The following is a 25320-nucleotide window of genomic DNA, read 5'->3' on the forward strand; positions in this document are numbered from 1 at the left end:
ACCCACTTTTGTTAAGAAAGTTTTATTGGAACACGGCCATGCCTACTTGATTACATATTGTCTCTGACTTCTTTAATATTGTACCAGCAGAGCTGAATAATTGCAACAGAAATTGCAGTTAGAAAATTCATATTCCTAATGAGTTAATGATATTGAGCACCTTCTCTGAGCTTACTTACTATCTGTGTATCCTCTCTGGTGATGTGTCCCATAGAGCCATATGTTTATTTTCTAGTAATTTAAGAAAAAGTTTACCAATTCCTATATTAGACTATACTTTTTTAAAAAATCAATGACATGTGCTCAGCAGCTTGTCCTGAGGACACTAGATATACACTATATCTATTTATATACTGTGTGTGTGTGTGTATGCATGCTAATTTGCTTTAGCCATGTCTAACTCTTTGCAACCCCATGGACTGTAGCTTGCCAGGCTCCTCTGTCCATGGGATTCCCCAGGCAAGAATACCAGAGTGGGTTGTCATGCCCTCCTCCCAGGGATCAAAGAGACCCAACTCTTGTGTCTCCTGCATTGGCAGGCGAGTTCTTTACCACTAAAGCCACTTGGGAAGTCCTAGACTATACTTTTTTAACTGATCTCAGTTTTTACTTTAGCATATAATGTGTTTCATATCTTTTTCTAGAATCTTGTCTGTTTATTATTATTTCTTATTAAGAACTTCATTTGTTCATTTTATCACTCCTAGAGTTATTGTAGCATTTTATTGGCTTTGAAGATGCAATGTGTTTAGGTTTGTTGAGGTATTATTTGCATATAATAAGATTTATCCTTTTTATGTGTACAGTTCTGTGAGTTTTGACAAATGTATACAGGCAGATAGAGAACAGTTTCATCACTCTTAAAGTTTCTTCCTCCCCATTTGTTCATCCCCTTCTCCTCACCACTAAGCCCTGGCAGCAGCTGATGTGTTTTCTTTTGCCTACAGTTTTTTCTTTTTCAGAATGTCAGATATATGAAATCATACACTAAGGCGTTTTAAGTCTGAATTCTTTGACCTAGCATCATGTATTTGAGATTTGTCCATGTTGTTTGCATGCGTGGTCATTGCCTTTTATTGCTGAGTAGTGGTTCTTTATGTTCATTCACTGGTGATGGACATTTGGGTTGAATCCAGTTTTTGGCAATTATGAATAAAGCCAATAGAAACATTTACATGCAAGATATTGTCTGAACATACATGTTTTTATTTTTTTGGACAAATGCCTAGGAATGGAATTGTTGGGTCATAGTTACAATGAATGTATGTTTAACTGTATAAGAAACTGCCAGACTGTTTTCAGCTTACCTTCCAAAGTGGTTATACCATTTTTTTCATTTCCACTATCAATTATGAAAGTTGCAGGTGCTTTGCATCCTTGCCAGCACTTAGTATTTATCAGTTTGTTTGTTTTTCCATTTTAGTGATTATAATAGCTTGAGCATTATAGTTTTAATCTCTAATTAATTTCTTAGTTCATATTCCTAATGAGCTAATGATGTTGAACACCTTATCTGAGCTTACTTACCATTTCATCTGTGTATCCTCTCTGCTGATGTGTCCAATGTCTTTTGCTTATTTTTAAAAATTGGGGTGTTTATTTTCTTATAGTTAACTTATGAGACTTTTTTATATTTGTTCTGAATGCTAGTCCTTTATCAAAAATGTGTTTTGCAGGGACTTCCCTGGCAGTCCATTGGTTAAGACTCCATGCTTCCAATGCAAGGGACACAGGTTCAATTCCTAGTCAAGGAGCTGCTGCGCAGGCCGTTTTCTCTCAGTGTGTCACATGTCTTTATTTCTTAACAGTGTCTTTCAAAGAATACAAGTTATAAATTTTGATAGTCCACTTTATCCATTTTTTGTTTTATGTTTTATATAATTTTCTATTGCTATGTAACAAGTTACCACAAACTTAATGGTTTTAAACAACATAGATTTATTATCTCACAGTTTGCATGGGTCTGGAATCCAAGTTAGCTAGATTCTCTCTGCTCAAGGTCACACGAAACTGAAGTCAGTGTTCTGACTGGGCTGATTGCCTTCTGGAGCCCAGTGTCCTCTGCCACACTCACATAGTATTTGACTGAATCCAGTTCCTTATAATTGTAGGACACAGGTTCCTTTCCTCTGGCTGGCCATCAGCCATTGACTCTTCTCAGCTTGCAGAGGCTGCCCATCATTTCCTGCCATATAGCCTTCTCCAGAGCATGGCAGCAACTTTTTTAAGAATGACAGGAGAGCATCTGCTTCAGTTTCAAATCTCTCTGACTTCTCTTGTCTCTGAGATCTAAACCTTTGTTTTAAAGGGCTCCCCAGAATAGGTCAAGCCACTCACATTCAAGGGAGTTATACAGGGTATGTGCATTAGAAGGGAACTCCTACTTTCTTAGAACTCCAAGAAAATCCCAGGAGGCCACCTTAGATTTCTTCCTACCACGTGATTTGTACTTTTTGTTTCTGAGAGATCTTTGCCCCCTCCAAAGTGGTGAAAACTTTTCCAATTTCTTTCCTTTTTTTCCCCCTTTTTTGCTATGCCACAAGGCTTGCGCGAGCTTAGTTCCTTAGCTAGGGATTGAACCCAGGCCATGGCAGTGAAAGCATTGAGTTCTAACCCGTGAACTTCCAGGAAACTCCCTATGATTTCTTTTAGAAGGTTAATAATTTCAGAGTTTCTATCTAGACCTATAGTTCATTGTTCAGTTCAGTTCAGTTCAGTCGCTCAGTCGTGTCCAACTCTTTGCGACCCCATGAATCGCAGCACGCCAGGCCTCCCTGTCCATCACCAACTCCCGGAGTTCACCCAGCCTCACGTCCATCGAGTCAGTGATGCCATCCAGCCATCTCATCCTCTGTCGTCCCCTTCTCCTCCTGCCCCCAATCCCTCCCAGCATCAGAGTCTTTTCCAATGAGTCAACTCTTCCCATGAGGTGGCCAAAGTACTGGAGTTTCAGCTTTAGCATCATTCCTTCCAAAGAAATCCCAGGGCTGATCTCCTTCAGAATGGACTGGTTGGATCTCCTTGCAGTCCAAGGGACTCTCAAGAGTCTTCTCCAACACCACAGTTCAAAAGTATCAATTCTTCAGCGCTCAGCCTTCTTCATAGTCCAACTCTCACATCCATACATGACCACGGGAAAAACCATAGCCTTGACTAGACGGACCTTTGTTGGCAAAGCAATGTCTCTGCTTTTGAATATGCTATCTAGGTTGGTCATAACTTTCCTTCCAAGGAGCAAGCGTCTTTTAATTTCATGGCTGCAGTCACCATTTGCAGTGATTTTGGAGCCCCAAAAAATAAAGTCTGACACTTTCCACTGTTTCCCCATCTATTTCCCATATGTATATATTGTATTAAGTATGTATGTATGTATTGTACACATCCTTAATATGTACAATTCCATGGTCTTTTTGTATATCACACAGTGGTGCAGCCACTGCATTAATTCTAGAACATTCTCAATACATAAAAAAGAAACCCTCAATTCATTAGCATTCAGTCTCCACTTCCTTTTCCCCCAGCTTGGCAACCACTAATCTACTTTCTGTCTCAATTTGCCTGCCCTATAGATGTTTTGTATCAGTGTAATCACACAATATTTGCACTTTTGTGTCTGCCTTTTCCAGTAACCATTTGCAAGGTTTGCACGGTTCACCCATGTTGCAGCATGTATTAGCACTTCATTCCTTTTTATGGCCTAATAATTTTGGGGGGCTCCAAAATCACTGCAGATGGTGATTGCAGCAAGGAAATTAAAAGACGCCTACTCCTTGGAAAGAAAGTTATGACCAACCTAGATAGCATATTCAAAAGCAGAGACATTGCTTTGCCAACAAAGGTCCGTCTAATCAAGGCTATGGTTTTTCCTGTGGTCATGTATGGATGTGAGAGTTGGACTGTGAAGAAAGCTGAGTGCCGAAGAATTGATGCTTTTGAACTGTGGTGTTGGAGAAGACTCTTGAGAGTCCCTTGGACTGCAAGGAGATCCAACCAGTCCATTCTGAAGGAGATCAGCCCTGGGTGTTCATTGGAAGGATTGATGCTAAAGCTGAAACTCCAGTACTTTGGCCACCTCATGGGAAGAGTTGACTCATTGGAAAAAGACTCTGATGCTGGGAGGGATTGGGGGCAGGAGGAGAAGGGGACGACAGAGGATGAGATGGCTGGATGGCATCACCGACTTGATGGACATGAGTTTGAGTGAAATCCGGGAGTTGGTGATGGACAGGGAGGCCTGGTGTGCTGCGATTCATGGGGTTGCAAATAGTTGGACACGACTGAGCTACTGAACTGAACTGAATACTCCATTGTATGACTATACATTTTGTCTTTCCATTTGTCAGTTGACAGACGAGTTGTTTCTGTGTTTTGGCTGTTACGAATAATGCTGCTATGAATATTTTCTTCCTTTTTTAACTGAGCTGTTTCAGAGATAAAGTACCAACATCATGGCCTTTTACCCCTAAATTCTTAAGCATGTTTCTCCTAAGTTACAAGGGCATTCTTTTCCATAACCACAGTGAAGTTACCAGATTTAGGAAATTTATCATTGATATAACACTGTTATCTAATATACAATCCATATTCAAACTTTACTGATTTAATTAGTGATTTTAAACATCTTAAACAGTGTTTAAAAATTACAAATTTTTTTATTAAGTGAAATTCATTTAACATAAATTAACCAATTAAAGTGGATAGTTTGGTGGCATTGAAATGATGTAGGAAGTATTTCCTCTCTTTCTATTTTCTGAAGGAGATTGGCATTAATTTTTCTTTAAATGTTTGGTAAAATTCTCTAGTGAAGCCTTGTGGCCAGGAGATTTTCTGTTCAGGAGACTTTTAGTTATGAATTCAGTTTTTTAAATGATTTCAGTAGGACTCAAGTTACCTGTTGCATCCTGGTTGACTTTTTGGTAGTTTGTGGGTTTTGAAGAATTGGTCTATTTTTTGGTAGATTGTTCAGTTTATAAGTACTAAATTATTTATAGTGTTCTCTTATTATCCTCCTAATGGCTGCAGGATCTAAAGTCATATCGCTTTGTTCCTGATATTGGAGACAGAGAGGTCTTCTCTGTTTTTACCTTTGTCAGCCTTTCTAGAGGTTTATATTGATTTATTTTTTAAACCAGCTTTTTGTGTCACTGACTTTTTTCTGTTGTTTTATTGTTATTGATTTCTGTTCTTTTATATTTCCTTCCTTTTGCCTGCTATGGGGTTTTTTGTTTTTTCTTCTTCTTCTTTTCTAGTTTCTTTTTATTTATTTATTTATTTTTATTGAAGGATAATTGCTTTACAGAATTCCATTGTTTTCTGTCAAACCTCAACATGAATCAGCCATAGACATACGTATATCCCTTCCCTTTTGAGCCTCCCTCCCAACTCCCTCCCCATCCCACCGCTCTAGGTTGATACAGAGCCCGTTTGAGTTTCCTGAGCCATACAGCAAATTCCTGTTGGCTATCTATTTTACATATGGTAATGTAAGTTTCCATGTTACTCTTTCCATACATCTCACCATCTCCTCTCTTCTCCCCATGTCCATAAGTCTGTTCTCTATGTCTGTTTCTCCATTGCTGCCCTGTAAATAAACTCTTCAGAACCATTTTTCTAGATTCTATATATGTGCATTTTTCTAAAAGTAGGAAATTACTGATTTGAGTTCTTTCTTTTCTAATGTAAACTTCAGTTCAGTTCAGTGGCTCAGTTGTGTCCAACTCTTTGAGACCCCATGGACTGCAGGACACCAGGCTTCCCTGTCCATCACCAACTCCTGGAGCCTATTCAAACTCATGTCCATTGAATCAGTGATGCCATCCAACCATCTCATACTCTATCGTCCCCTTCTCCTCCCGCCTTCAATCTTTCCCAGCATCAGGGTCTTTTCCAATGAGTCAGTTCTTCGCATCAGGTGGCCTAAGTATTGGAGTTTCAGCTTCAGCATCAGTCTTCCCAGTGGATATTCAGGACTGATTTCTTTCAGGATTGATTAGTTTGATCTCCTTGCAGTCCAAGGGACTCTCAAGCGTCTTCTCCAACACCACAGTTCAAAAGCATCAATTCTTCAGTGCTCAGCTTTCTTTATAGAAAGCTCTCACATCCATACATGACTACTGGAAGAATCATAGCTTTGGCTAGACAGACTTTTGTTGGTAAAGTAATGTCTCCACTTTTTAATATGCTGTCTAGATTGGTCATAGCTTTTCTTGCAAGGAGAAAGCATCTTTTAATTTCATGGCTGCAGTCATCATCTGCAGTGATTTTGAAGCCCAAAAAATAAGTCTGTCACTGTTTCCATTTTTTCCCCCTCTATTTGGACTGGGTGCCATGATGTTGGTTTCCTGAATGTTGAGTTTTAAGCTAACTTTTTTACTCTCTTCTTTCACTTTCATCAAGAGGCTCTTTAATAGTTCTTCACTTTCTGCCATAAGGGTGGTGTCATCTGCATATCTGAGGTTATTGATATTTTTACTGGCAATCTTGATTCCAGCTTGTGCTTCATCCAGCCTGGCAATTCACATGATGTACTCTGCATATAAGTTAAATAAGCAGGGTGACAATATACAGCCTTAACGTACTTCTTTCCCAATTTGGAACCAGTCTGTTGTTCCATGTCCAGTTCTAACTGTTGCTTCTTGACCTGCATACAGATTTCTCAGGAGGCAGGTCAGGTGGTCTGATATATCCATCTCTTTAAGAATTTTCCAGTTTGTTGTGATCCACATAGTCAAAGGCTTTGGTGTAGTCAATAAATCAAAAGTAGATGGTTTTTTGACATTCTCTTGCTTTTTCTATGATCCAGTGGATGTTGACAGTTTGATCTCTGGTTCCTCTTCCTTTTCTAAATCCAGCCTGAACATCTGGAAGTTCACAGTTCATGTATTGCTGAAGCCTGACTTGGAGAATTTTGAGCATTACTTTACTAGCATGTGAGATGAGTGCAATTGTGCGGTAGTTTGAGCATTCTTTGGCATTGCCTTTCTTTGGAAATGGAATGAAAACTGACCTTTTCCAGTCCTGTGGCCACTGCTGAGTTTTCCAGATTTGCTGGCATATAGAGTGCAGCACTTTGACAGCATCATCTTTTAGGATTTGAAATAGCTCAACTGGAATTCCATCATCTCCACTAGCTTTGTTTGAAGTGATGTTTCCTAAGGCCCACTTGACTTTGCATTCCAGGATGTCTGGCTGTAGGTAAGTGATCACAGTATCGTGGTTATCTCTGTCATGATCTTTTTTGTTTAGTTCTTCTGTGCATTCTTGGCACTTCTTCTTAATATCTTCTGCTTCTGTTAGGTCCATACCATTTCTGTCCTTTATTGTACTCGTCTTCGCATGAAATGTTTCCTTGGTATCTCTCATTTTCTTGAAGAGATCTCTAGTCTTTCTCATTCTCTTGTTTTCCTTTATTTCTTTGCACTGATCACTGAGGAAGGCTTTCTTATCTCTCCTTGCTATTCTTTGGAACTCTGCATTCAAATGGGTAAATCCTTCCTTTTCTCCTTTGCCTTTCACTTCTCTTCTTTTGTCAGCTATTTGTAAGGCCTCCTTACAAATAGCTCCAGACAACATGTAATGTAAACTTAGCAAGTCAATTTCCCTCTCAGCAGTGCTTCAACTATGCCCCATACATTTTGATATGTCAGACTTTCATTTTCATTCATTTCTAATGTATTTTTAAGTTTTATCTTGAGTCTTTCTCTTTGGACCCACAAATTATTTAGAAGTGGTTCTTTAGTTCTAAGTGTTTGAATATTTTCTGTATCTTTCTGTTATTTATATTAACAGTTTGATACCTTTATGGTCAGAGAACATGATCTATGATTTTAATCCTTTAAATTTGTTGAGGTTTATTTTATGGCCCAAGTAGATATTTTTCTTGGTAGATATTCAGTGAGCACCTTAAAAGAATTTATTCTGCTATTGTTGGGTGAAGTGTTCTGTATATATCAATTAGACCCTGTTGATTGATTTTACTGTTCACTTCTATATCTTTGATGATTTTTTGTATAGAGTTCCAGCCATTACTGAAATAGGATATTAATATCTTAAAGTATTATCATGGCTTGGCTATACTGGTCTTCTCATTTCATCTCTTAGCAGTCTTTGTTTCTTACATTTAAGGCTCTGTTGTTTGGTACATGACACATTTAGAGTTGTTATGTCTTCCTGGTGGTGATGGTTGTTCTGTTGCCAAGTCACGTCCTGCTCTTTGCCACCCCATAGACTGCAGCATGCCAGGCTTCCCTGTCCCTCACCATCTCCTGGAGTTTGCCCACATTCTTGTCCATTGAATCAGTGATGCCATCCAACCATCTCATCCTCTGTCGCCCTCTTTTTTTGCCTTCCATGTTTCCCAGCATCAGGGTCTTTTCCAAGGAGTTGGCTGTTCGCATTAGGTAGCCAAAGTGTTAGAACTTCAGCTTCAGCATCAGTCCTTCGAATGAGTATTAAAGGTTGATTTTCCTGAAGATTGGCTGATTTGATCTCCTTGTTGTCCAAGGGACTCTCAAGTCTTCTCCAGTACCACACTTAGAAAGCATCAATGCTTTGGCGCTCTGCCTCCTTTATGGTCCCACTCTCACATCTGTACATGACTGCTGGAAAGTCCATAGCCTTGACTATATAGACCTCTGTCGGCAAAGTGATGTCTTTGCTTTTTAAGACATTGTCTAGGTTTGTCATAGATTTCCTGCCAAGGAGCAATCATCTAATTTCATGGCTGCAGTCACAATCTGCAGTGATTTTAGAACACAGGAAGAAGAAATATGTCACTGCTTCCACTTTTCCCCCTTCTATTTGCCATGAAGTGATGGGACCAGATGTCATGATCTTAGTTTTTTTAATACTGAGTTTTAAGTTGGCTTTTTCACTCTCTCCATTCACTCTCATCAAAAGGTTCTTTAGTTCCTCTTTGCTTTCTGCCATTAAAATGGTATCATCTGCATGTCTAAGGTTGTTGGTATTTCTCCCAGCAATCTTGTTTCCAGCTTGCCACTCATCCAGCTTGGCATGTTGCATGATGTGCTCTTGTATATAAGTTAACAGGGTGACAATAAACACTCTTAAAAACAAAAAACACCCTTGTCATTCTCCTTTTTCAGTTTTGAACCAGTCAGTTGTTCCATATAAGGTTCTAACTGTTGCTTCTTGGCCCACATACATGTTTCTCAGGAGACAGGTAAGATGGTCTGGTATTCCCATCTCTTTCAGAGTTGTTCACAGTTTGTTATGATCCACACTGTCAAAGCCTTTACTCAATGAAACAGAGGTAGATGTTTTTCTGAAATTCCCTTGCTCTCTCTGTGATCCAGCTAATGTTGGCAATTTGATCTCTGGTTCCTCTACCTTTTCTAAACCCAGCTTGAACATCTAGAAGTTCTTGGTTCATGTACTGTTGAAGCCTAGCTTGGAGAATTTTGAGCATAACCTTACTAGCATGTGAGATGAGTGCAATTGTCCGGTAGTGTGAACATTCTTTGGTACTGCCCTTCTTAGGAATTGGGATGAAGATTGACCTTTCCTAGCCATGTCACCACTGCTGCGTTTTCCAAATTTGCTGACATATTGAGTGCAGCCCTTTAATAGCATCATCTTTTAGAATTTTAAATTCCATCTATGCTGGAATTCCATCATCTCCACTAGCTTTATTGGTAGCAATGCTTCCTAAGGCCCACTTGACTTCACACTCCAGAATGTCTGGCTCTGGGTGAGTGGACCGCACTCTCATGGTTATCCGGGTCATTAAGATCTTTTTTTGTACAGTTCTTCTGTGTACTCATGCCATCTCTTCTTGATCTGTTCTGCTTCTGTTAGGTCTTTACCATTTCTGTCCTTCATTGTGTCAATCTTGGGATGAAATGTTTCTTTGATATCTCCAATTTTCTTAAAGAGATCTCTAGTCTTTGCTCTTCTGTTGTTTTCCTCTATTTCTGTGCATTGCTCATTGAAGAAGGCCTTCTTGTCTCTCCTTATTGTTCTCTGGAACTCTGCATGCGGTTGGGTATACCTTTCCCTTTTGCCCTTTGCTTTTCACTTCTCCTCTTTTCTCAGCTATTTGTAAAGCTTCCTCAGACAATCACTTTGCCTTCTCCCCTCTCTTTGGGATGGTTTTGTTGACTGCCTCCTGTACAATATTATGAACCTCTGTCCATAGTTCTTCAGGCATTCTGTTTACTAAATCTAGTTCACCTCCGCTGTGTAACATAGGGAATTTGACTTAGATCATACCTGACTGGCCAAGTGGTTTTCTCTACTTTCTTTAAGCCTGAATTTTGCTATGAGAAGCTCATGATCTGAGCCACAGTCAGCTCCAGGTCTTGTTCCTGCTGACTGTATAGAGCTTTTCCATCTTCAACTACAAAGAATGTAATCAATCTGATTTTGGTATCGACTATTTGGTGATGTCCATCTGTAAGTTGTCTCTTGTGTTGTTGAAAAAGGGTGTTTGCTATGACCAGTTCTCCTGGAAAAATTCTGTTAGCCTTTGCCCTGCTTCATTTTGTATTCCAAGGCCATACTTACCTGTTTATTCCAGGTATCTCTTGACTTCTTACTTTTGCATTCCAGTCTCTTATGATGAATAGGACATCTCTTTTTTCGTGTTAGTTCTAGGATGTCTTGTAGATCTTCATAGAACTGATCAGCTTCTTTGGCATTGGTGGTAGCAGCATAGACTTGGATTACTGTGATGTTCAATGATTCGCCTTGGAAACGAACTGAGATCGTTGTGTCATTTTTGAGGTTACACCCAAGTACTGCATTTCAGGTTCTTTTGTTGACTATGAGGGCTACTCCATTTCTTCTGTGGGATTTCTGCCCACAGTAGTAGATATAACAGTTATCTGAATCAAATTCACCCATTCCCGTCCATTTTAGTTCACTGATTGCTAAGATGTTGGTGTTTACTCTTGCCATCTCCTGCTTGGCCACATCCAATTTACCTTGATTCATGGACCTAACATTCCAGGTTCCTGTGTAATATACTGTTCTTTACTATCATCGTTGAATTAATTGGATTTTACTGTCATCACCAGACACATCCATAACTGAGCATCGTTTCCACTTTGGCCCAGGTGCTTTATTCTTTTTGGAGCTATTAGTAGTTATTCTCTGTTCTTCCTCGGTAGCATGTTGGACACTTCCTGACCTGGGTGGCTCATCTGTCAGCAAGAATTCTGGGTTGGTTTGCCATTCGCTCCCCCGGTGGATCACATTTTGTCAGAACCGTCCACTATGACCCGTCCGTCTTGGGTGGCTCTGCATGGCATGACTCATAGCTCGTAGCTTCACTGAGTTAGACAAGTCCCTTCACCATGACAAGGCAGTGATCCTTTAATCATCATGTAATGTCCCTCATTGTCTCCAGCTATTTTCTTTGCTCCGAAATCTGTTCATTGGATAGCGTATAGCCACTGTACTTTTTTTTTGTTTGTTTATGCTTGCATGGTATATCTGTTTTTAGCCTTTTACATTCAGCCTTTGTATTTGAAGATTTCTTACAGACAACATATTATTGTATCTTTTGTTAACCTACTCTGCCAGTGTTTTGTGTAGGTCTCAGCCTAGCAGTGCTGTTACCTGGGCGTGTCTGGGGGCAATCACGTGGGCCAGTGTTGTAGCTGGACCAGCCTGTGTGGTTCTTACTATGATTGCAAGGTGCACCTCAGCAACACGCATCAGAGAACGCCAAAACACAAGGTTTCATTGCTGGCAGGTCCTGACACAGCATGCCTTAGGCACATGTTAAAGGAGTAAGAAGAGACATGGGTAGGGGGCCACAGGCCATCCCTGCGCTTCAGCCTTTACTGAGGTGGAGGGTGAGATGCCTGGGGTTTAGATCTTTATATTAAAGGTAACTACTGATATGTTACGGCTTAAGTCTGCCACTGTGTTTTCTGTATGTTTCCTCTTTTTCCTTACTTTTCTGTGGGTTTTTTAAAAAATATTTTTTATACCATTTTGATATATTTTTAATGCCTGAGTATATCACTTTATACAGTTTGCTTAGGTATTGCTCTCGGTATTGTATTATTATGTACTTATCCCAGTCTAATGATTTGTGTCTTACCAGTCCGTGTGAAGTATAGAAACTGTATTTCAATTTTGGTCCCTATACCTTCCCCAATTTTTAGACATAATAGTATTTCCTCCACATGGGGATACTCCATTTTGGTGAAACTGGAAGTTGGTATGCTTGTCTTTTATCTGTCATCTTTACTAAATTGTTCATTAGCAGTTCTTCATTACTTCTAGTACTTGTCTTGAATTCTACATATAGTTGTATTTTATTTTTATCTTATCACCAAGCAACACAAGTCTATTTTTCTATTTTTCAACATCAGCAGTGATCTCTGTCTTTCATTTTACTGTATAAATGAGAGATTTACTTGCAGTTTGCCGCTCTGCTTCTAAGTTTTTATGATACAGTCTGGGTGTTTTAAGTCTAAATTTTTATCTGACTACCTCTGATTTTCATTTTTATATGATCTGTCTTTAGATCCTCTCTGACTTCACTCCAGCTCTCCCCCTCATTCCATCCACTCCACCAGTAATGAGGTTTTTGTTTTTCTTCTTTCCATCAGGCTTTTGCATTTGTTGTTCCTGCTGCCTGAATTGCTTTGGTTTCTCACCTTATAAAAGGTTTTTACTGTCATGTGACATTCTCACTAAAACCTTCCCTGGTCACCCCACTCAAGTTATAATTCATCCCCTCATCTAAACCCCCAATTCTCTTCCCTACTTGGTTTTCTTTTCATAGCACTTATGATCACTATGTACTATTTTATCTATTAGCTGATTTATTGTCTGTTTCTCTTTGTTAGAATATAAGTTCCATGAAGGCAGGAGTTTTTCTATATTTTGTATTCCTGGTGCCCGGAACAGAGCCTGGCACATATGGGTACTCAATAAGTCTTTATTTAAATAACTAATCTTCATCTATTTAGCATTTTCCTTCTTCAGTTAGAAGTATCAGGCCAAAGGATGTGTTTTTTATTAATAGTTCTTTGTATCATTTGCCATATAACTTTCTTTTCATTTGTTTTCTTTCTTATTTATTTATACCAGGTAATACTTTTCAATGGTTTAAAACTCAAATAGTATAATAGGGTTTGTGTTGAATAGTATTCCTCCCATGTCCATACTCAAGCACCCTGCTCTTCTCCTCAGAAGCAATTCGCTTTGTCACTTTCTTGATACTCCTTACCAAGATAGTCTCATACAGCTTTCTGAAAAGTTGACAAAATATTTTACAACTGTCTGCCCAGTCCTATTTTCCTTTCTACCTGCTCCTCAGTCCTTCTCAGCGGGCAGTGTACATCATTTTTGAGAGAATGTTACTAGCTAGCTGTCGTGCCAAGTGCTGAGGGAGTGATACAGCGAAGGATTATTTTGCCCATGCTCTTGAAGTTCAAAATCCAAATGGGGTGGGAAGGTATGCACACTTAAAAAGAAACACAGGATTTAAAAAGATCAAGATGATACATGTGAAATATCATGAACATTGAATTATTAATCGTTGAATGAAATCTAAATAACAAATACCAGGAAAATTAGCTCTTCAATGCAGAGAGTGACTCCATTATCAGGGAAGAATACATTGGCTTTGGATAATCTGAGAAGAGTGTAGAAGAAGTATACAGTATACCTTCTGTGTGTGTATGAACATGATACTGAAGATCTTACTAGCAATATATTTTTACGCTGTATTTTCAGAGAAGAATAACAAAGTCTTTCTCTTGTGAAGGAGAGACTATGTTTGCTTATAACAAAGTCAGTGAGAGGACTTGCTGTAAAGATGTATCAGATACAGTGGGGATTCAGGGAGAAATCATAACCATTTGGGGAAATCAAGAAAATGTTTATAGGGAATTCATGATCAAGATAGGTCTTGAAAGAGAAGTAATAATAGCACAAAAGGATAACGCTAGTGGAAGACTCTAGTACAGGGACTGGCAAACCATAACTCTTAAGTGGACCACTTGTTTTTGTAAATAAAATTTCATTGGAGACATAGTCGTGCCCATTGGTTTATGTATAGTCTCTGACAGCTTTCCTGCTGTAGTGGCAGAGTTGAGCTGTTGAAATAGACCACAATAGTCTGCAAAGCCTAAAATACTTAATATTTGGTCTTCTACAGAAAGAATGTTTGCTGTTCCCTACAAGTAGATAGACTCTGGGTGAGAAAGTATTATTAACTATTAAAGAAATGAAAATGGCATATTTATTTCGGCTAGAGAGGGAAGTCACTAATAGAAGATTGGGTGGTTAAAGAGGAGGTTAGCTTTGAGGAACTTTAGTAGGAAGACCATTACGGATAGAGAAGTGAAGGCCTCTCTAGAATGGGACAGTAGTTCCTTTTGGGATAGATGTGGCCTGTCCTTAATCATCCTTTTCTAATCTTTCCCTCACTAGCCAAGAAGGATCAGGAAGGTGGAGAAGAAAAGAAATCTCTGCAAAAGAAAAAAGTGAAAGAGTTAAAGGTGTTGGATTCCAAGACAGCCCAGAATCTCTGTGAGTAACTGCGATCCCAGCAATTTGAAATGTGAAGGAGTTCTTCTGAGAGCCTAATTCTGGTGGATCCAGGGTCCCTTGATATGAAACTTAATAATTCTTGCTGTATACTTGGCATTGCATAGTAAATATCTGATATCTACTCCCTTCAATAGTACCACATGGTTGTTAGTATCTAGTTTTATGGTAAGAAAATAAAGGCAATAGGACTGTAAGGAATTTGCCTCATCACATAGCGAATAAGAGACCGGTCCGAGAGTTAAGCCTCAGGTTTTATTTCAGAGCCCTAAGTATTTCCATTGCATCCATAGAAAATCTAACAAAAATTTTCTACCCATCGCATATTTCCTTCTTTCTCATTTTCTTTTAAGTATTTCCTTTATAGGTGGGTACTGGCATGACTTCAGTTAAATGTAAAATAACTTTGTGGTTAGAACAAATAATGTAAACCCTGTGCTTCTCAGAGTAGGATCAGTAGCTTCAAAGACTTCTGTTCTGAACTTTATCCTTATACTCATAACTCTGTTTGCTGGCAAATTTCAGATCAAAACTCCTCTGCAGAGTTGTTATAGGTTGTATTTAATGATCAGGATGAATGTTCATTTTTTTGTTCACTCTAACTGTCGATCTCCTGACTTTATGTTGAGTAATTAAGATTTAAATATTCGTTCAACAAATATTTGAGGGTCTCCCAGCTTTCAGGCTCTATTAGGCACATACTAGGCACGTGTTCAGAGATGAAAGGGTATGGATTCCATAAAAGCCACTCACAGTGGGGTGACGTGGCTATTGCCCCCATTTTACCAAGTGAGAAAACTAAAGTTCAGATGTTACGACTTAGCCAAGATCACACAGTTAACTTCTGGGTATGTGTCCTCGTTAAGTCAGTAATATAATGAGAATAGTAAGCTTTTACATCATTCTTGACTATATAATATTAGATCATTGACAACAAATATCACTAAGTAGTGTCTGTAGGTAAGTCTTTTTATGGGAACTAAAGTGAAGTGAGGCATAATAGTTGCTCTTCTCAAGATTATCTCTAGCAACGTAAAAATGAGTGATTTTTATTTTAGAAAATGATAAAAGACTGTGGGTAGTACAGTGTTATTTCCAGTTGAATGATATCAATATGGAAAACAAAATTTAGGAAGAGAATTGAGTTTAGGATGGTCTAGGAAGTATTGTTTAGTGATTCAGTGATTATTAAATGCCTTTTCTATGGCGGGGAGGCAAAACCGAATAAGGTCATCCTCATGAGCCATATGCCTGGTGGAGATGAAAAAGTAAATATGATAATAGCACAGTTTGGTGAGTGCTGTGATGGAGGTGTGCGTGGATGATTATTAGAGCGCTGGGCAAGGTCTGGACCAAGTGGGAGGAGTGCTGGAGGGAGCTCAGCCTCGAGGTCATTCTAAGTGGGTTAAAACTTAACAGCAGACTAAAGGAAGGGTGAGGGCTGGCTTGTCTCATTTCAGGCATAGGGATCAGCGTGTGTGAAGGCACAGAGGCATGAGGTAACATTGTCCCAGTTCAGGAAGTGCAGTAGTTGAGAGCAGCTGAGTAAAGGCCATTTGTGGGGGAGTGGTGGTTGAAGAAGTTTTCAAGAAGTAGGCTAGATGATACAGACGTCTTGGTAGGCTTAGGCTAAAAGGTATGTATTTTGACCTGAAAACTGTGGAAGTTATTGGAGGGATTTTAATTAAAAAAAGTGAGAGATACAGCCCTCTGTAATTTTGGGGAGGACTACTTCAGCAGTGATTTTTGAGGCTGGATTGCTAGGAGATGGGGAGACGGGAAGATGTGTTATGTTATTGCTTTTAACTAGATGAGAGGTGATCAGGGCTGAAACTGAAGTTGTAAGAATGGATATGAAGGCAGAAGATACCAAGAAGAGAGAATTAATGGAACTTAGTGATTGATAGAGAGGAGAAAGATGTTTTCTTGGGTTAAGATCCCTCTATAGAGAGTGGAACCCTTTGTGGAAGTAGAATCTGCTCCTGCTGGATTTTCCTGTCTTTTGTGGGGGAAGTGGTGGACGTGAATGAGAGGCTTAATGGTGGTGGGTAGAAATGATTGATTTAATTTTAGGACAGAATTTAAGATTCCTGTGGGACTCTCCAGGAGTGTATTAGGCATTTGGGTATATCAGGTGGAAGGTCTGACTGGAGATATGAATTTAGGAGGATAGCCTATGAGTCAGAGTTAAAACCATTAATTTACTTTTAAGGTTATTAACATTGAGGAGACAAGTAACAAAAAGGGGAGTCCTCAAAAAAACTGGAAAGGAGCAGCAAGGAAAATAGTCTGACACAGTCCTAAAAGTGGGAGTAGCGGTCGAATAAAATCAGGATCTGGCATTAGGAAAGGCAGTGACCTGGGCAGGAATCATTTCAGTATAGCATCAGTGGTACGAACAGAACTCTGGACTCCATTTGTATTTAAGTCCTGGCTCCAGTCCTTAGTAGCAGTGTGACCTTGGACAGGTAGGTTAAGTTCTTAAGTATTAGTTTCCTTTTCTGTCAAATGCGGCTAATAATACAAACTTACACATTATTATAAATAGGGTTAAATGAGATCATGTGTGTAGATTATGTTTATGATACTAGGTCTTACATGGAATATGCACTCAACAAATGATTGTCATTTTTCCAGACTTTGTGGGGACAGAAGAGTTAATGAGAATGTGGAAGAGAGAATAGACTGGTGTTTTTAGTTTCTTTTTTTGTTTGAGATAGAAAAGGTTTGATTATGTGTATAGTTGTCCCTGATATCTGTGGGGTTCCAGGACCTCCAGCGATACCACAGTCCACAAGTACTCAAGTCCTTTATATAAAACGGTGTGGAACAGTCTGCCCTCTGTATCCATGGATGTGGAAGGCTGTCTGTATATGCTGAAGGAAGAGGCCCTTAGGGCCACCTGTGCTGTTGAAACGTGAGAAAAGGCTGGGTGCATGGATATAGTTCTGCTAAACTTAGAGAAGTGTCAGTGTACATTTTCTTCTAGATGATTCCAAAATAGTCCTTACTCAAGCCTTTCCTAGTTCCAGCTTTTCTGGTTCCAGCTGAGAGCCCCAGTGCTCAGTTTTTAAGTGCCATAAGAGAAAGCTTAGCAAGTAATTTGACCAGTACCTTCAATTTTCCACATTAAAAAGAAGCAAGATCTTTTTAGAACAAATAAGGAAGTGGTGGGACATTTGGGAGAACAGGGTCATTTTTTATGGAGGAGCTGGCAAGAGATCACGGACTGGGGACACGCAGAGGGTTCCTGGCCATCATCAGGGCCACTTCATAGAATCTGATCTGTGGTGTCCATCAGCCCAGGTGTAAGGGAAGAAGATGAGATGGCTGGGTTAACCAGGGACTGGAAGGAGGAGAAACCAGAGAGTAAGAATTGTAGTAGTAATAGGGCGGGAGTGAAAGGGCACACCACAGGGTCTGGGTTAAACAGAGAAAGCCAGCTAGAACTGAGACATTCAGAGAAAATGGAATGGTCGTCTCTATCGTGAGAGAGTGTGTGCATGCAAGAGCACGCCGATGAGGTTGAAGAGTCAATTTGGGAACTAGTAAGCGAGAGCTGGAAGGATGAGAAGTGTTTGTTAGGGTGTGGGATATAGCAGTTTAAAAATCAGAGCATTTCAAGGCAGTGGCAGCTCTGAGGATAGAGTCAGGGAATGAGGAACTAAAATAGAATGGGATGAATGTTTTTGATGTATATAGATAGATCAAAGATTTCCTGTGTGAGCAAAGACAAGGAGTCAGTCACAGTGTTTGTAGAATGTGGTGCTTGGAACAGTGTGGCTGGTGTGTGAGTGATACAAATGTGGGGGTTCGCACAGGGGAAAACTGGGAGGTGGGAGCCTGAAACACGGCTCAGAAACCTGGATATTAACTATACAGGCAGTGAGGAGCTGGTGGAGGCTTCTGATCGTGACTTCAAGAGTATTCCTAGGAAAATTGTCCAACGTAGGTTTGTAGGATGGGCTGGAAGGTGGAAGAGACTGAGAAAAACATGTCTTTTGTATCTCATTTCCTGGCAGCAATCTTTTTGGGTTCCTTCCGCATGCCTTATCATGAGATTAAGAATGTCATCTTGGAGGTGAATGAGGCTGTTCTCACTGAGTCCATGATCCAGGTAAGGAGCAGGCTCTTCCTGGCGCTGGCTCTCTGCATCACTCAGCACCAGTCTGTCTCCTCTCTGCTTAGACCATGAGGACTCTCTTAAATATCATTGACTTAAAGAATGCTAGCTTTGGATAAGCTTCCATCCCTCTGGTAATCAGGTTATTTCTGGTATATTTTTCAAAAGTCCTGCCGTCTCACTGGATGCCTCCCCAACCACCTGACCCCAGCCCATGTTTCCTTCTTAGTGGTCCTCAGGCAGAGTGAGGGCCTGACAGGGGGCTCCCATTGTTGGCTCACCCCGCTCTGAGACAATCCCTTCTCTCTTTCAGAACCTCATTAAGCAGATGCCAGAGCCAGAACAGTTAAAAATGCTTTCTGAACTGAAGGACGAATATGATGATTTGGCTGAGTCAGAGCAGTTTGGTGTGGTGGTGAGTGGGGCCTCTGGCTCAGGCTCTTCTCTGACTCCCTCTTCCACAAGAGCATCAGGACACTTGCTTCCAGCCTCTTGTCCATTTTGAACCCATCTTTCTTTCTCCTCCCTACGCTGTAACTCAGATCCTGCTATAGGAGGCGTAGGCCTGTATCCTTTCCTTCCTCTTCTCTCTCTCTGCTGGCTGTAGTGGACTCCTTGTCTCTCCGCAGATGGGTGCAGTACCCCGCCTGCGGCCTCGCCTCAATGCCATCCTCTTCAAGCTGCAGTTTGGGGAGCAGGTGGAGAACATCAAGCCCGAGATCGTCTCGGTGACTGCCGCGTGTGAGGAGGTGCGAAAGAGCGAGAACTTCTCTAGCCTCCTGGAGATAATCTTGCTTGTCGGAAACTATATGAATGCTGGCTCCAGGAATGCTGGTGCTTTTGGCTTCAACATCAGCTTCCTTTGTAAGGTGAGCGGGACAATGGAAGGGAGGCCGTGGCCTCCAGGAGCCCAGTATGGCAGACTGCTGTTGGTCTAGGTGGCCTTGGGTGTCAGGACTCACCCTCTTCCCCTTTTCCCCTCCAAGCTTCGAGACACCAAGTCCACAGATCAGAAGATGACATTGTTGCACTTCTTGGCTGAGTTGTGTGAGAATGATCATCCCGAGGTCCTGAAGTTCCCAGACGAGCTTGCCCACGTGGAGAAAGCCAGCCGAGGTGAGGCAGATTGGGATGAAGCTAGAAGGGGGTTCCAAGCCCCAGAAATCTCTGCTCAGGGCAGGGAAAGAATCAATCTAGATTTTAGATCATTTTCAGTTTAGACAGTTGTAAGGAGGAATGGGAGGATGCTGGTGTGGTGTCTAAGCCACAGGGAGGGGTATGGGGCAGAAGAGGAAGTAGGAAAGCTCCATGTGTGCGAACGGGAAGCACTCTTCCCCTTTAGGAAAACATCAGACACCAGGAAGCAACTGGAGGAAAGAAAGGTAGGTGTTTGTCGTTTAAGTCAACAGCTTTTCTTATTCAGAAAGCATAGACTGGAATAACAAAAACCAGGCCTCGCCATTCTGGGACTAGGCAAAGAAAAAGCAGCATTTCGTAGAAATGGGAACAGATTTCTGCCCTCCCTTTGTATTTCTGTTTATGTCTCCTTCCTCTCAAACCCTGTTCTCTAAAATAAATGAGAACAAGATCCTGAGGGATTTCATAGATTGTTGTTAAATTAAATGAAGCCTCTCTTCTCTTCTTAGTATTATGAAGGTTGGAGGTTTAATCATCAAGTAATTTTAGTTTCACTGGAAAAATGTGTGAAACAATTGGAGAGTACATAAGAGAACTAAAATAATTAAGTACAGACCATAGCTGTGCCCTGAAGGACAGAGTAGGGTCTTGAGGCTGGAGGTAGTGAGCTCTTGCTGTCTGTTTCTGTGTCTACTTTAGTTTCTGCTGAAAACTTGCAAAAGAACCTAGATCAGATGAAGAAACAGATTTCCGACGTGGAACGTGATATTCAGAATTTCCCAGCTGCCACAGATGAGAAAGACAAGTTTGTTGAAAAAATGACCATATCCTTTCTTGAAAGGAGGGAGTTGCCACCTAGGAAAAGAAAACTTCCCATGGAGGGAGACAGGATAAACTGACGGCATACAATTCTTCCTCTTCAGAAAATGTGTTTCGCTAAGAACAGAGTTATTGAAAGCACTCTAATTGTTGTGTTTTGCATCAAGCCTTGCAGATAAAGTCTAAGTCTGCTTTGAGACCTTGCTCCCCGCCCCATCACACACACACAACATATCCCCTCCTCGCCCCTTCCCAAAGATGACTACTGCCACTGGACTTCTGATTTGCAATCTGATGAATTTATTTTCATGAAAACTGCATTGTATTGCCTTAGCATTTAATATGTTTTGGCCCCGTTTCCACAGCAGTAGATGCAGAACAGTCTCTTTTTTGACTTGCCAGCCCCTGTTCTGTAGGAATACCATAGTCAATGGTGTACTATTTCCCTGTTTGGATGTTTCAATTGCTTCTGGGTTTTGCTAATATGAACAGTGCTGTGCTACGCATCCATGTGTACAGATAGCAGTACGCACATGTGAGTGTTCGCAGGGCTGGAGAAGCTGGTCTGCTTCCTGGTGTTGGTCCTTGACTTGCTGCTGCACAGCTTTGTGAAGGATGCGCAGGAACAGTACAACAAGCTGCGGATGATGCATTCCAACATGGAGGCGCTCTACAAGGAGCTGGGCGAGTACTTCCTCTTTGACCCCAAGAAGTTGTCTGTGGAAGAATTCTTCATGGATCTGCACAACTTTAAGAATATGTTTGTGGTAAGCAGGGATGGCCTTCCTTGGTGGCTCAGTGGTAAAGAATCTGCCTGCCAAGCAGGAGACAAGAGTTCAGTCCCTGGGTCGGGAAGATCCCCTGCAGAAGGGAATGGCAACCCACTCTAGTATTCTTGTGTGGGAAGTCCCATGGACAGAAGAGCCTGACCAGCCTACAGTCCATGGGGTTGGAAGAGTCGGACACAGGGAGGCCTGCGAAGTGGTGCTTCTGTCCATCTTTCTCACTTTCCACTGGGTTCATGTTGGTTGGTGGTGGGTGTGCACATGTGTGAGTGCCTTCGTGCCCATGTGTTCACTCCCCTCTCCCCCTAGCAAGCTGTCAAGGAGAACCAGAAGCGGCGGGAGACAGAGGAGAAGATGCGGCGAGCAAAGCTGGCCAAGGAGAAAGCAGAGAAGGAGCGGTTGGAGAAGCAGCAGAAGAGAGAGCAACTCATAGACATGAATGCTGGTGAGAAGCGAAGGGCCGATGGGCTGAGACAGGATCAGTTGGAAGGCTGCTCTGTCTAGAAGCTAGAGGCCAGAGCACAGCTCATGTCTGAGCACAGCTCCTGGCAGATGCTGCTGGCAGCCTTCTGCCTCCACGGTCCTGACGCTGGACTTTAACCGTGGCTCTGAACACACACGCTCCAGCGCTCCACTCTGTCTTTTCCCTCCTTTGCTGTCCTGCACTATGTCTCGTCTCTGCAGTGACTTAGTGTTGCTGTAATATGTATACTTGCCTTCTGCTTGTCCAAAAATTTCCCTGTCCGGTTTTCATACCCTCTACAACATCTTGTGCTCTTTCCCTCAGATTGTGTTCCTGGCCCTGCTCCTGTCTTTTAATGGTTTGTCTTCCCTTTCTGCTTATTTCGCCAAATGTTGTGTCCCCAGGACCTTCGCACGGTTGTACCCACCTATCAGACTGTAAATGGACTGAACTTCTGCAAAGGGGGCAGGGGAGCTGGCCACCTTCTTCTTTCTTCAGTGGACTTTGTATTTCACTCTCAGAAGCATGTCTTTGTTGAAACATATGGCCTCAATTACTGGCCCTCTGTTTCCTGTTTCTGCTTCTTTCCTGCTGCCGACTCCCTGCGCTCTCTGGCTGCTCTCTCTGTGGGCAGCGGAAATTCAGCATCCATTACATGGCCCTGAGCTGATGCCACCCTTCTTGACCCCGAGGGGCTACGAGCCATCTAAGTAAAGAGGTTCTCCGGGCTGCTGGGTCTGGCAAGAATCAGTGCTGTGCTGAGCACAAGGGGTGAGGGGCTCTAGCATTTTTGCTCGCAGGGACTTGACTTTGGCCACTCCTGTTGTGGTATGATTAGGGACCTGAAGCACCCTGCATTTCTATTTTTTCTTTATATTTTTTTGGGAAGCAGTTCCCCTGCCCTTACTCCAGTTGTATGTAAGCCACAAACTTTGCTCTAATAATAAACAAGCCCACGTGAGGTATATCCTTCACCTTTCCCCCCTTCTCCCCAAGCCTCTAGAGTTTGTGCCTAGTTATTGTTTAGAGTGTAATAAGGAAAGGTGGAGTCCAGCTGATTTGTGGGATGAAGGCTGCACACATCATCAGTCAGCACAGGGGACCCTGCCCTGGACCACGTACCCAGGGCAAATAAATGAGGTTGGAATGTAGGTCAGCTGCACTGGTGGCATTCAGCCAGCAGGTGGCGCTGGGAGCAGTGAGTCCAGCTTTACAGCTGGCAGCCTGCTGGCTCCTAGGGATTTCAGTTTAAGATTTCACCACCCTTAGCTGTTGCCATGGAAACAGAGCCGAGCTGGAATAAGGATTCTACATTAACTCTTTGTATTCCAACCAGCAGCTCCTCTTAGATTCTGAGCTGACTTCAGGAAGATGCAGCCACTGGGGGCAGTACTTAAGTGAAATGCGCTCTTGAGAGGTGGTCTCTCCTCAGCCCTGCTCTTAAACTGGAACCAGGCTTTCCATGAGGGGTTTATGTAGGATAAAGAGAGTGACCTAGTTCCTTATTAACTTCATAATCCCAGCCTCTGTACTCACCCCAGTCTTAGAGTCGGGCAGTTCTCTGTGCTGGTTTTGATGGGGATGGGAAGGGCGGCGGCACTGCAGGAACATTATCCAGGGTCTGCAGTGGCTGGTAGCCAGTGAAACCTAATGTTTTAACCATTTGCAAACAGACACAAGTAAACATGGACTGTGAAACCTGAGATTGAGCCCGCTGTGTGCTGAGCCCCCAGAAACTGTGGACAAGGGCAAGCTATACATACAGCGGAAATGCATTTTTTTGTGTGGGGCTCAACCCATGGATGCTGCTCAGGCTGAAAAGCTTACATCTCCATCTTTGTTCACGACAGAGGGTGATGAGACAGGTGTGATGGACAGTCTTCTGGAAGCCCTGCAGTCAGGCGCAGCATTCCGACGGAAGAGAGGACCCCGTCAGGGTAAGTCAGCAAATGGAGCCCAGCCTGGGTGCTGAAGGAAGGCGGTGAAGCCTCTCTGCTCCTGCTCATTTTAGGCTAAGAGCAGGTGATGATGTTCTGAGGGTTTATAAACTTCCCCACAATGTCCCTGCATGTAGAGTGGATTATCCAGTCCTCTTCTAATTGTTAGAAAGGACTGACGTGGAGAACTAGGATTTGCGGGACTGACAACATACTACATTTGGTTATTCTTACATTTCTCTTCATTCTTGAGGCAGAAATGTAGGCTAAGCATTGTGCAAGACACAGATATGGGTAGGCATCTGGGTAACAAAAAATTGATGTAAATTCAAAACCATACATTAGATATAGGAATACAAGGAAAATAAGTGTCCTTACTCTCAGTTTCACAAACAGAAGACACAGAGGATAATAGTTCAGAATCCTATAGAGAGAAGGCTGGGTGTCATTCTCTCCAGATGTGTTAAATAAGGATGTGGAGGAGCATCTTGACCGAAGCTCATGCCGTGTCTGAGAACCTCCTTTTCCCGAGGGCTAGTCAGGCTGTACCGCTCTCACCGTCCCTGTTTACCGCCCCCCTCACCTGCCTTTCAGAAGATTTAAGTGGATTACGTTGAGCCAGAGCCTCTAAGAAGAATTATGGGGATAGGACAAATGATCCAGGCATTAGTGTGGGGAAGGATCAACAGATAAATCGCCTTTGAGGAAGTGTATAGTGGGCAGAGACTGTTCCAGAAGAACGTAGGTCCAGAGCTCCTCCTCACAACCTGCACTGCACAGTCTGGTGAAGGCCCTTTAGGACTGGGAATGTGGGCTTCCTTCCTAGGTTGAAGGGTGGGCATTACAGAAAAGGTGGCCTTAAGCTTTGTTCCCTATTCCCTGGCCGATGCGTTCTGTAGGCCTGTGTGATAGGAACTTCACTTCGAGGCTGTTGTACAGGTTGTGCGGTTTGCTTTGGCCACTGCTGAGCTATTAACAGTGACATCTGTAGGCCGATGGCACCTGCCTTAGCCTGTTAAGAGGACCTTACAATCCAGGGCATGGAGTATGCTCGCCCCACACAGTGCCCTGGCCCAAACACTGGATCACTATGAGAATGCCTGCCTGTTTCTGCCAATATGCTGAATACCCGGAGGGAAATTCCCTACTGAGGGCCCTTCTGTATGACTTCAAAACCTTCCCAAACAGAAGAATGTCTAGTTAGAACTCTGTTTGCTGGCATCCTCTGCGTACAGCCTCTCTAGAGGAGGAGAGGTGAGTATGGTGGGTTTAGATCTTCGGAGATATACGTTTGGTCTTCTAGATCTGGGTGTGGTAGAGTGTGAACTAGTAGTATTTTTTGCGTTTAGTCTTTAGAGAGTCTTGTGACATTGTTTCCTCCCCACCATATAAGGTGATGTGGCCTGACATTAAGCGTTTCCAGATAAACAAAAACACACCACCTCTCCCTGTTTTCCTCCATCCTGTTAGCTAACTGCCATCCTTCATCAGACTTGAGGTGGGGAATTCCCTTTTCATTTTCTT

The 25320-nt window shown here is 42.0% G+C and overlaps 1 protein-coding gene across 3 annotated transcripts in view; it reads left to right on the plus strand.

The window, feature by feature from the left end:
• The window catches only part of DIAPH1 (diaphanous related formin 1), a 113655-nt gene that overhangs the window by 82164 nt on the left and 6171 nt on the right, over positions 1 to 25320 (plus strand). For all 3 annotated transcript variants that reach the window (XM_027546159.1, XM_027546160.1, XM_027546161.1), the window contains 9 exons: positions 14416 to 14514; positions 18555 to 18649; positions 18969 to 19070; positions 19285 to 19524; positions 19642 to 19771; positions 20492 to 20616; positions 21214 to 21378; positions 21706 to 21841; positions 23710 to 23796. In XM_027546159.1, the coding sequence (XP_027401960.1) occupies positions 14416 to 14514; positions 18555 to 18649; positions 18969 to 19070; positions 19285 to 19524; positions 19642 to 19771; positions 20492 to 20616; positions 21214 to 21378; positions 21706 to 21841; positions 23710 to 23796 (1179 nt within the window). The remainder of the gene's footprint in view (positions 1 to 14415; positions 14515 to 18554; positions 18650 to 18968; positions 19071 to 19284; positions 19525 to 19641; positions 19772 to 20491; positions 20617 to 21213; positions 21379 to 21705; positions 21842 to 23709; positions 23797 to 25320) is intronic.

This window comes from Bos indicus x Bos taurus, chromosome 7 (assembly GCF_003369695.1).
Source record: "Bos indicus x Bos taurus breed Angus x Brahman F1 hybrid chromosome 7, Bos_hybrid_MaternalHap_v2.0, whole genome shotgun sequence".
Taxonomy (NCBI): domain Eukaryota; kingdom Metazoa; phylum Chordata; class Mammalia; order Artiodactyla; family Bovidae; genus Bos; species Bos indicus x Bos taurus.